This window comes from Melanotaenia boesemani, chromosome 20 (genome assembly GCF_017639745.1).
Source record: "Melanotaenia boesemani isolate fMelBoe1 chromosome 20, fMelBoe1.pri, whole genome shotgun sequence".
Lineage (NCBI taxonomy): Eukaryota > Metazoa > Chordata > Actinopteri > Atheriniformes > Melanotaeniidae > Melanotaenia > Melanotaenia boesemani.
In genome coordinates, this window is record NC_055701.1 from 9,726,278 (window position 1) to 9,738,150 (window position 11,873).

The 11,873-nt window shown below is 38.4% G+C and overlaps 1 protein-coding gene across 3 annotated transcripts in view; it reads right to left on the bottom strand.

The window, feature by feature from the left end:
* tfb1m (transcription factor B1, mitochondrial) overlaps nucleotides 1-10,189 on the bottom strand; it is a 30,609-nt gene extending 20,420 nt beyond the window's left edge. The window contains exons 1-6 of one of the 3 annotated variants that reach the window (XM_041972130.1): nucleotides 10,127-10,189; nucleotides 9,172-9,318; nucleotides 8,534-8,685; nucleotides 8,272-8,380; nucleotides 8,028-8,179; nucleotides 6,662-6,781 (exon numbers count right to left, since the gene is read on the bottom strand). In XM_041972130.1, coding sequence (XP_041828064.1) covers nucleotides 6,662-6,781; nucleotides 8,028-8,179; nucleotides 8,272-8,380; nucleotides 8,534-8,685; nucleotides 9,172-9,304 — 666 coding nt within the window. In that variant the 5' untranslated portion in view covers nucleotides 9,305-9,318; nucleotides 10,127-10,189. Of the gene's footprint in view, nucleotides 1-6,661; nucleotides 6,782-8,027; nucleotides 8,180-8,271; nucleotides 8,381-8,533; nucleotides 8,686-9,171; nucleotides 9,319-9,586; nucleotides 9,776-10,122 lie in introns of those variants that run through there. The other 2 variants (XM_041972131.1, XM_041972129.1) reach the window with 2 other exon arrangements.
* Between the last annotated feature and the right edge of the window lie 1,684 nt (nucleotides 10,190-11,873).

An 11,873-nucleotide genomic window follows, 5' to 3' on the forward strand; every position in this document is an offset into this window, starting at 1 on the left:
CTCACTAACTTATCAGAGCTGAATTTGCTAAACTCTGAGCGCTGACTCTGAGCGAACCGACACAGTGCCTGTTAGGAGGAGCAATATATCTCTAGAGATGCTCATAAGCCAGCTCTGCCACCCTCTGTATTTTGTTTTAAGGAGAGAAAAGGAGGAGGAGGGTATTTTTAGCCGTTCTTTACCTTCGGTCTGTGATGTATTGAGACCGTCCCTTCTGGCATTTTCCCTGCTGGCCCAAGTCATTGAAATAGCTTCCTCGATACTCTTGATACGGTGTTTGACCCTGTTTATGGGATAGGAATAGGTATAGATGAATAGTGCTAGTGTAGAATGTGTGGCAGCAGGTCAGAAAGCAGCACAGCCCATCGGAGTGGAGTCTCTCTCCCACTGTTCAGGCAGGAGTTGGGCCACTTGAGGTCAGACAAAAGATATCCATCAATGTGATTACATTTCACTGGACTGTGGTAGGTCACATTTAACCTTAAAACATACGCTCCAGTTCAAAGGACATTATTATTTCAACATATGAAGCATTAGCTGCTGGAAAGAAAACCCAAACCTATCTCAAATCTCCAGCTTAAAATACCAGTCAATGTAGACATAAACAGGCAAAAATGATCCGGCGGCAGTCCAAACTCTCCCTAACAACTGCCAGCTATTATGGATGTTCAATGCGGCATTAACAAATTTAATTTAGGCTCTGCTCATCTGGCCTGTGCTCTTGGTAGACAACTGTGTACAAGGCGAACATCTGTAGGGCTCTACTCTTGTTAGTTGGTGGGTGATCGCTGATGCAGCCATTACTCAGAGCAGGCCCAGACGACCATCTGCTGGAGGTACGCCTCAATCTCCCTTCAGATCCATCTCTGTTGTTAATCTGTCTTCTGTGCCGGTGTATGGAAGGCAACCTTTTCCAGGCCTTGTTTCATTACATACAAACCATATTCTCATCTCTATTCTTTTATCCTGCTGTTTTGTTTTTTGTTTGTTTCGTTTTTGTCATCAAATAACACCTCTACCCAGTAATTTTATCTCCAGTGATCCCATTTTCAGCATTTTCCCCTCACCTCCTCCACAGTTTTCAGCACAATAATGAATCCTCAAGAAAGCAGGTTCTGCAACAGAGCATCTAATATAAAATTTAAAGACCTGCTTGTGACGATCAGGTTAAATTTTCAAATTCTGCACACATGCAGAGGCAGAGAAATGAGAAAATAGGCGAGCATGCTCACACACCTTCTGATCTTTTCTACATTAAAACGAGCAAAGACGAGTTTAGATAATTGGATGCGCACACTGATGATGAAGATGCTTCATGGCAGCATGCGCTTAAAAACTCCTTGACCTTTGACCGGAATATAAATTAGACATGATGACTAAAGCAACAGCATAAAAAAAAAAAAAAAAAAAAAGTCATTCCTCCTCAGTTTACAGACAGCTTTCAGATACATGTAAGCTGTGAATGACAGAGGTAATTTAAGGATTCTTCACACTGTCCATCTCTGTGAAAATTCACAGGAGAGTGGATAATATGAAGCGGGAGGCAGGTGTGATGTGAAGCAAGGCAGACCCAGGGCACTTTGAGCCTTCGGAGGGTGGGGAGGAGCACCACCAAAGCAGCCAATTTCTGCTCCCAGAAACCTTCAAGGACAATCTCAGCCAGTCACTGTGACAAAAGAAATGCAGTGCAGTCTGGGGGGGAGAGAGGCAAATTAAACAGCAGGGTTAAGAGCCCGTCAGCCCGCCCCACATCGATATGGAGCCAGCAGCTGCTGATGTAAAATAGATCCAACATTTCCCTTCTCATTAAGCCATACTGGTCAGCTTCAACCAACTCTTTCCCTTCCCCCCGCTTATTTTAACGGATGCTATTTTTTCCCCATCATTTTCAGCAATTTGGCTGCTTTCTCAGCAACTATTTGTGACTCACTGTTTGTTTGATTACACAGCATTAAAAAACACTTCACACGTTTTCACACTCCACTTACTCCATATGTGTAATAGCACCTGCAGCAGAATAATCCATTTACTGCCCTGCGCAAAGATGGCAGAAAATGTTCAAAAACACAGAAACTACGTATTGAAAAAAACCTGAGCTGCCACAGTAAAGGACACAAAGCCAAAAAGTCCCCTTTGTGTTTGGGTTCAGATATGGCAATGAAATTACAAGAACAGGCAAAAGCCCAGTTATGCTTCAGTTCGACCAAATCCCTCTTCATTAACACAATCAGTGATCCCCGAGCTTCAGTGGGAGTGAGATAATACCTGCAATTAGACTACTGAGCTGATTTATTGGCTATAGGTTTATGGCACAGTCACACATACACAGAGAGGCCCAGAAAAAGCATAGGTGTTGTAACCAAGAGAGGGAGGCAGAAAAGATAATTAAACCACAAAGGGACATTTGGACATTATTTTTAGAAGCTGCTTCTAAATCATGATAAATCATAATATTAAAACCACCTAGCTAATAGACCATCCTCGGATCAGAAGAGATGTTCCAGAGGGGGAGGCCACAATACAAAGATCACATGGTGAGAAAACATTCAAGGCAAGCAAGTATTCCTGGTGGAAAGATTTGCTGCTTCATTTTCACTTCTACTGACCCAACAGTTACTTTTACACTTAACAATATATAAACAATATATTTCAAAAAACAAAAACTAAATTTAGTACAATAACATCCATCAAAGAGCCTCATCTGCTGTTGTTGGCATGCTCTAAACAACAAAACAAAAAAGGATTTCTGCAGCATGCTTCTGCATCATATCCTGCCTCCTGAGCACAACACCTATATGCCCTCCTACCACCAATTCACACACACACCTGCGCCCTCTCATTTCCAGCTGAGAGCACATCCCTGCCACAGATACACTCTGCTTTAAATGTAAATGTAAACAGTTTTCACAGAGAAAGCCCAGCCCAAATTGTGCACACATTTTCTTGAAAATGTCCAATGCTCAGGAGTGAAAATGGTGTTGTGGTGTTTCACGGAGGTTAAAACCTCTCTGAAATGAGCTTGTTGCGGCAGATGGTGCAGAAGCCTGGTCAATGCTTTCACCTTTTTACCGTTTTAGTTAAGCTGTTCTTTGGTAGTGTTTGCAGTGCAGAGGATGATAGGCTATGGGTTAGTTTAAAAAAATGAAAAATTTTATCTTATCATAATTTGACTAAGCTTCAGTAAAAAAAAAAAAAAAAAAAATGCAATGTGCTGATAAAACCACATGTTTTTGCAGCCGCGATTCAGATTGTTTTTCTGATTTTTTCTGATGAGTTAATTATCAGAGTCCAGTTATGTAAAGGGACTGAAGTGAACACAGAATTAGTCTTTACAGTTTGCATTTTATTTTTAAACACTGGAGTACAGTATCTGCATAAATGTCCTGCAGTACATTAAACTACTGCTTGAGAAGTAGAGCCTACATTGCAGCTACACATTTGTTTCTAGATGAAACAAAGTGTTAAAAATAACTACAAAATGAAAAATGGGCACTAGCGACATGGTTTGCTTAGTACTGAACACGGACTCTATTCTTCTTCTCATGCATTTAACTCTACCCACACCAGTTAAACATTCATAAAAATCAAATCACGATGGTTTCCCAGCAGACGACTGCGATGTAACGAGATGATCAATGTTATTCACAACTCCTGTCAGAAGTTTTAACATTTTTGTTTTCATTTTTAATACATATAGCTAAAAATCTATATTCCTGAATACCACATACCTACTGCGATTGGTCCTCCCCCTGCAGACTCTAATGTTGCTCCATAAATCAGGCAGGACATCTTTATTGTTTCTGCAACTACACTGGTGTGTACCAGTAAACAATGCAGAGCCATACAACTTCAATGAATTATACTACATAATAAAATTATAAAAAGGAGCCAGGGTGGTGCAGCGTGGGTGAAAGCATTAAAATACCCCACTTTTTTTTATATATCTTTTATAAGACATCAGCAGCAGAAGTCCTGCTCATTAAACAGTCATCATCTCTCCTGATAACACCAATTCCAGCAAGAGCCCATTAAGACCTTTAGTGGAAATAGATGGGTTGACATGAGGGAGGCACTGATTCATCTGCAATGCACACATGCATGTGCAGATTCAGTCCTCTGCTCACATGTAAAAATCCTGCATACTGAAGGGTTTTGTATTTCTGCATTTTGTTATATTTTAGGCTTGTTTTAAATATTTTTTAGCTTATTTCAGTCCTCTCAACAAGCTTTGTTCTCATCAAATGTAGACACTTTTAAATCCAGGTTAAAACATTTATTTTCTTGTGCATGTATGCATGCAACCTACTCATCTTTTAACTTATCTAGACTGCTCTTTGCTTATATGATTATATATATTTTTAACTATGTCTTAATATAATTTTAATTGTTTCACTATATGTATTTCTTTTTAAATGTTCTTCCTATTATGTAATGCTCTATATAAATAAACTTGCCTTACACCAAATTCTCCACAATCACAGATGTGCTTTTTGGCAGGTTCTGGTGGAATGGTGATGATCCTATTACTAGAAAGTTGTGGCATGATTCATTGTAAAACACTTTGTAGAACTTAAATATAGTTAAAAGTGTCCATAAACCATTTTCAATGTCTAATGCTTTTACAACTTGATCTTGGTTGTTCTGTGGCTAACTAATTACAGCTGACAGTGTGTGTCAGATTGAAAACCAAACAATGAGGGGGAGAAAATTGTCACTTGTAAGAAAGTATTGTGGGAAACGATACTAGACAGCAGCATTTAAAGTGCCAAAAAGCACAGCAGGCTCCATCACGAATGAGATCCAGGGCTCCTATGTGTAGACAGAAGAATCCCACAAAGACTACCACTGGTGAAGCACTCCACCAATGAGGCAAGACAAACTCCTTTCATCAGTAATATGACAGCCTGCTGGGAGTTTGCAGAAAGGCACCTGAATGTCACTCAGACCACAAGAAGTAAGATTCTCTTATCTGATGAAACAAAGACTGAACTATTTGGCCTCAATTCCTAATTTGGAGAAAGCCTGACATGGGGTTCTATCCTGTTAATACCATCCTTACGGACAAACGTGGTGATGGTTGCATCATTTCTGTAGGGATATTTGAGCAACAAAGACTGGGAGACAAATCCTAATCAAGAGAAACATGGATGCACAGAAATCTGGAGCTATAGAGAACTGTGGAAGCAAAATGTAGGTACTGAGCATTTTTTAGTCTTTATTGTTAAACTGCTACATATTTTTCCTTTGACCAATAGTGGTATTTTACACTTTTTTTTTCAGGGGATTGCTTTGGGGGGGATGGTAACTTTGGAAAAACTGAGAGAAAGTATCTAAATTATCCAGTCAGTCATCATTCCCAATAAAAACGTGAGGCAGCTTTTGCTGCTGAGGGTCCTTAAATCAACTACCAAGTAATCTGCTTAGTTATATAAAGAGAGAATAACAGTCTTTAACAAACTTTTTTTAAATAAAGTCATAAACATGTTTTGTCTTTGATGAGAAAATAACTGACTCCACTTTTAAGATGAGTGTGAAATGAAGCAGAATGGGGAAAACTATGAAGGGTCTGTAAACTCTTAATATGCTCTGTTTATCATGTGCATGTCAACATATACACACATGTAAAAATTTAATGCCACTTACAATTGCTGCAACCCATTAAGCTGTAGTTTGACATGCACATAAAAATGAAACGCTCTAGAGAAAACAAATGCAGAGAAAGACAGCAGAGTGTGATGAAATAATCATTGAAATCCATCTCTTCTAAGAGAATGAACAATCAGCACTGGTCCCATTCAGTCGGCTGAGTTTTACTCTTTGCAAGAAGATTAAATATTTATTAACAGTGGGTCTCCTAAAGAGCTACGACATCTTCAAGGGAAACCACAGCCTATCTGACATCCACCTAACACCTATCCTTTAATTCAAGAAAAGAAAAACATGGTTTCATTTGTGCAAAGATGTAAGCGAGCCCTTGAGCTTTTTTAAAAGTCTTGCATGTCTCTGATTCAAAATAAATCTCAATGCAGCTCTCTATTGGCCAAGACCGCCATTTAAAAGGTTGAATTTCATTTTTATTTTCTTAATGTGCCTCATGGTTTCACTATAAGTCATCAAACAGAAGATAAAAAAGAGGGGGAAAAAGTCCCCATGTTGCATAAGACTGAACATGTTTCTTTCGCCACTGATACACACGCGCAGGCTAAAAGATGAAGACTGGGAAATTGATCCTAAAAAAAGAACGGGGTCCTCATTACAAGGCGCAATGTGATCGTGCCACATCTCAAATACCCACCAGGCATCATTACAACCTAGAAAGGGTCCAAAGATGGTAAAGAGTCAGCACTGATTCAACTCGTCTTAATGAAGCCTTAAAGCGAGAAGAGTGAGGGATGGATGAGTGATGGGGACATGATGGGGGACTCTGATGGGAACATGGGACCAGATGATGAGCAGGTCCCACTCTTACCTGAGGGGACAAATCTACCAGCCGCCACCTGTCAAATACTCAGATACTAAAGACATATTATTTTAGCACAGCCTCATAAGATATTTGTATATGAGGACATGTTGGTGCAGTAAGCAGAATATAGGCTTTAACAAAATTCTGTAACAATATAAACATCCCAGCAGTAAACCTAGTTAAATGAACTAGTCTTACCTCTGGCTTGGGGACGAAAGCTCGTCCAGGGATGGTAAAGCAGTTGTGGACTGTGCAGAGATACTGAGCCATGATGGAAAGACGACTCCTCTGTTTGCTGCCTGTGCTGGCTGTTAACCTCTGGATGGGGAGAGCAACCAATATAAAATACTTACAAATATTTAGAAAAAAATCAGACTAATTGACAAGGTTATATAAAGGTACTTTACACATAATCAAACGTGTAATGACTACAGATTAAAGAGAGACAAAAAACTGATGGTTTTTTGTGTCGTTAATGGACAGAACATAAAGAAATCCTTCAAATCTTCCAAGGGCTTGAAGATTAAAAAAAAAAAAAAAGAAAATCCAGATTTATCACTTTAGAAGCAAAAAAATGATAAATTATGGACTGGGAAATAAATATTTGATTGTGACAGCAAAGTAAGAAATTCATCACACATTATTTTATAACGTTGTGGCTGCACAGAAAATAACTTCAGTAAACTTTGCTCACATTTAAAGTAAAGATGCAACAATCTGCCAATTTTCAGCTTTATCAGCTGTGATTTGTAGACAGCTGAGGCTTAGAAACAACCTTATTTATTTATTTTTTCTTTTTAAAAATCAGTAAACTATTCATGAGCCACATACTCAGATGGAAATATGTCTCTCGTTTGGAAAAAAAATCACTACGATTCACAAAGACCAAAAGCCTGCCATTTCTAATATGTGATAGGTGAAAATAAGTCGTAGAGGAATAACTGCTAGAAGATTGAAGAACGAACTTAATTCATAAAGCTGCAACCTGCTGAACACACCAAATGTGATGAAGCAATCAAAGACTAAATTAAAGTTTGCACACAGTAACACAAGCATGCAGTCAGCTGTATTTGATAATATGAGTGAGGAAAAGAGCAAAGTCATTACATTCACAGAATTCATTGAACAGGAACCTTCTTGCTTCATTTGTTATTACCTGGTGTAATTGATTTTACTTGCACATTATTCCAAGTTGAAGATTTGTTGAAAAAAAATCTGTTATCTGATTTTTTTTCAAATCTCATTTATGCTAAAAAAGAAAAGATTTTTAATATGGTGCATGAAGGGAAATAGAATGCAACTGCTTTACAGATCAGTTTTATGTGTATAAACATTTAATATTTTTCTGTCAATAAACCTTTTTATTAAAAAATAAAAAGAGTAACAACAGAGATAATAATAATAATAATAATAATAAGAGATTACTGTGTTGCAGGGAAAAAATTATTCCAAGAAAAACAATGGCATTTGGCATTGGGGGATTAGTTTTTCCATTTAGACTAGCTATCTTTATCCATTTTCGAGAAACCATGACCAGCACCAGTGTGCGTCTGTGTCCACCCACCTCTGCTACTTCTTTCTGGAAAGTGAGTGTGAGTCGGGTGCGTCCGTAGGAAAAGGGCCCTGTTCTGTTGGCTATATTTTCCAGCCACTTGATGATGAGTGGTGTTGAGACGTTAAATGGGAGATTCCCAATGATGTGAAGTTTTGGTGGGTCTGTGAAGTCACACATATTTGTGTACATTTTAGTCACAGGTATTTACATCACTCTGACTACCATACGGCCTCTTCTTACTTCATGTTCTCACCTTCTTCCCAAGGCTTGGAGATATTTGCCGGGAATCCTCGATCCATTCTGTAAGTAAGTATGTCACCATGGATAATCCTCAGCCTGTCTGGAGCAGCCTCGGACAACAGCTGTGGAAATTACGTGACGTGAGTGCATCTTTAACAGCAACCACGAAAGAAATAATCAGAATTAGCTCTTCAAGTTACTAACGATGCTGAAGCTGATGACAGATTATGAACTTAAACATTGTGCTGCAGCCTGTCTGGCTGTGCTTAGTTTACCTTCAGCCCGGGGATAAAGCGGGAATCTTTCTCCACAACAAGAAGATCTGCAACTCCAGCATTGAGGATGGAACGGGTAAGACCTCCGGGACCAGGACCCACCTCACACACATGGGCATCCCTTAAACTGCCTGCCTGACGCACTATTTTGTCTGAAAAATTGAAGGAGGATGTCTAAATATTAATTTTTGATTGTGTTTTTGGATGCATCCTCTTCAGATTATGCAACATATTACAACACACTCTCCAATCAAAGATCTTCACTGGAATTTCAGAAGTCTAACTTGAGACCAGTCAATGTTTCAATACCTGTAAGACCTTTGAGGATGAGATGCATTAATGTAGCAGTCACCTTGCTAAAGGACAAGATCAGACCTGCACTGCATCACCGATAATTACATTATGACCCTAGCTCTCAAGGGCTGAAAACAACTGAGGAGGTCCGTTCATATTAGCAGGAGATTTACCTCAACTCACCCAAACAGAAAAGCCTGTCACTTTGAATGTTTTTAAACAAGGCAAAGAGGAGACACGCTTTCAAGAGAACAGGCACCACTAAGCCGCATCTAGCAGGTGCTGGTTCATTTCCTGAAATAATAAATAAATACAAAATAAAGAAGTGAGGCAGGCCAACTAACCTGTGAGCCTCAAATCCAAGAGAAAGTTCTGGGACAGCTGTTTCTCAGCTCGCAGGTTGTAAAGCTTTATAAGCTCGCTTACTGTGGGCAACGGAGGCAGGCGGAAGGACGTCACTTTCCTTGAGGCTGCCATTGAGCAGGTGAACACTTAGGAAACAAACAGAAACAAAATGAGATGGTCAATCATCCTCCACAGCAACAAAGCAATTCAGAGTTTAAAAATGTAGATAAATAATAGCAAAAAATGTGATCCACACACACTGTAACAACCAGTCTGAGATATATCTGGTTTACCTAGTTACTATTGTGTTTCTGCAATACTGCTATGTTTCTAACACCTAATATGCAACAGTTACATCCTAAAACGATTGATTTTAGTTTCACCTGGTAATTGCTAATAATTCCAATGACTTACATGTCAGGTCACTAGATTGATTTTAGATGTTCACCTGTGAGCTTTATGCTAAGCAGCTAATCCTTGTATTGACATAAAGGTCTTATGATCTCGTGCACCACCAAGTGGTGTAGTAAAAAAATACTTAATCTCTGACACAGAGCCCCAAAATCTACCCTCTATAAAATGAAAACACGTTTCTTTTTTCTGTTTGATACTATTTTTTGCACTAAAGAAAGCTAAAGCTTCATTTACAAACTGCTTCCCAGATGTAACATTAACTGGCTAGTATGGTAGCGTTAATTGATCATTCAGCAACTAATGAAACAGCCTCAAACCGCAGCCAGTAGCTTTAACTACACTGACAGTTTGGAAAACTCTTTAGCATTTACAGCTAATGTTAGCTTCTTCGTCTGAATGCTGTTTACAAACCTCACGAAATAACTGGAAAACCTAGACTTTAATCTAAGTATTCACAAAAAAACGATTTATGAATGACAATAAACAACAAACAGTATGGAATGAACATAAACGACAGAAAATACAAACGACTTTACCCACGTTTCTCAATAGTGTTGCGCTATTCTTTGGTGTGTTTCCTTGTTCGTCATTCCTTGCTATCCAATGAAGTTACGAGAATGAAAGACTTAACCAATTAAATTGAAGAAGGCGTGGCTTTACTGCGTCCTTGAGACCAGGGCTCATTGTTGATGTAATACTGCTTCACTACCAGCAGAGTGCGACATTTTACTGATTGATGTCCTGGAAGACAACCTGATCCCCCATTTTCACTTTTCCCTTTTCTTGTTTAAAAATTATGATTAATGTTTTTTCCCCCAGAAAACATCTCACAAAATAGATACAAATTCTATACAACTGATATAGAGACAATTTATTATGACGTAAAATTTTAAAAATTGAAAGAAACAGAAAGAGGGAGGGCTCAAAGTCACTTCAAGTGTAACTGTACTAGGATGTGAAATCTACATGAATACCTTTTTCCACCTGAGAACATTATTAAATTGCCATTGTATTTAGTCAAACTGGCTGATACACACCCATTATTTGGAATGAGTCCAACATCCCTCTGATCTCCCCTCTCTTCTCACGACCCACGCTGGGTCATAGGCGTCTGAGCTTGATTTGGAAATACCCGTTGCCTCCAGAGTTTGGCAGTTGACTGGCACCTCTGTCTTCTGTTGTGGCTGACCTTGGGACAGAAACCCAGACTCTATAATGGGAAGACAGAAAAACATGGTGGTGGGTGATAGTCATGCTGAGTCTACAGCTATGGAAACTATTTAAAAATTGATCATGAAGGATGATAAAATATGCAAAAGTCAGTTGATAAAAACAAGACTGAACATTTCCAACTGAAGTATATCATATTCACAATGTTATCCTAAATTAAAAAGAGAAAAAAATCTCTCAGTCACTTCCTCTGTGTACCTCTATACCATGTGTTCAGCAAACACAGGAAATGAAACATAAGTAATTAACATTTTTGACATAGTAAGTCATCACTGGAGCTGGAACATCTGAGGAAAATCAAAGACAGAAATATTTAAAAGTATATAATTTCTTAGGCAATTTAGACTGTAGAAACAGACTCACATCAATAAACACTAAAACCACAAAAGATGAGATGCTGTTATGTTCAGTATAATAACATCTGATGTGATGACAACTCAGTTGAGTCAGTATTGTTTTCCTCAATGTAGTGAATGTGTTACTGATGCTAGAACAAGTTCAACAGGGTTAAAAGCCTTTCAGTGAAACCAGATGTATGCTATTGCAAATTAACTGTTCACCAAGGCAACAGAAAATTCCAGATAATTGTACACAAGTAGTTTAGAAGGAAATTGTAATGAGAAAATTATGCTGAATAAAATGTATGTTTTCATTAGATTGAGTATGATATCACAGTTACAGTCATAGTCAAAACAGTCTTAGTAGAACATAACTTGTGAGTCTTGTATTAAATGGAAGTTTAAATGATGAATGTTAATTCTTTATATAAATACAAAAATTATGTGTATTTACCATTTCTGGACAGGACAACATTACTGTGTTGGGAAGTAAAGGAGCTAAACCGTAATTAGACACACTTGCCTGTCATCCTGAAAAAAATATCCTATGGTACAGGACCACATAAAAGATGCTGCGGTAGTTTGACACTGAAATTCCTGTGGTGATGATTGTGATCCGGTGATACACGTTTTTGTGGTATTTTTGTGGCAGTCTGAGATTTGTTGCTTTTTTTTCCCTCTTTCAAGTATGTACATGACGTTCAGTAGAAGTGTCTGTG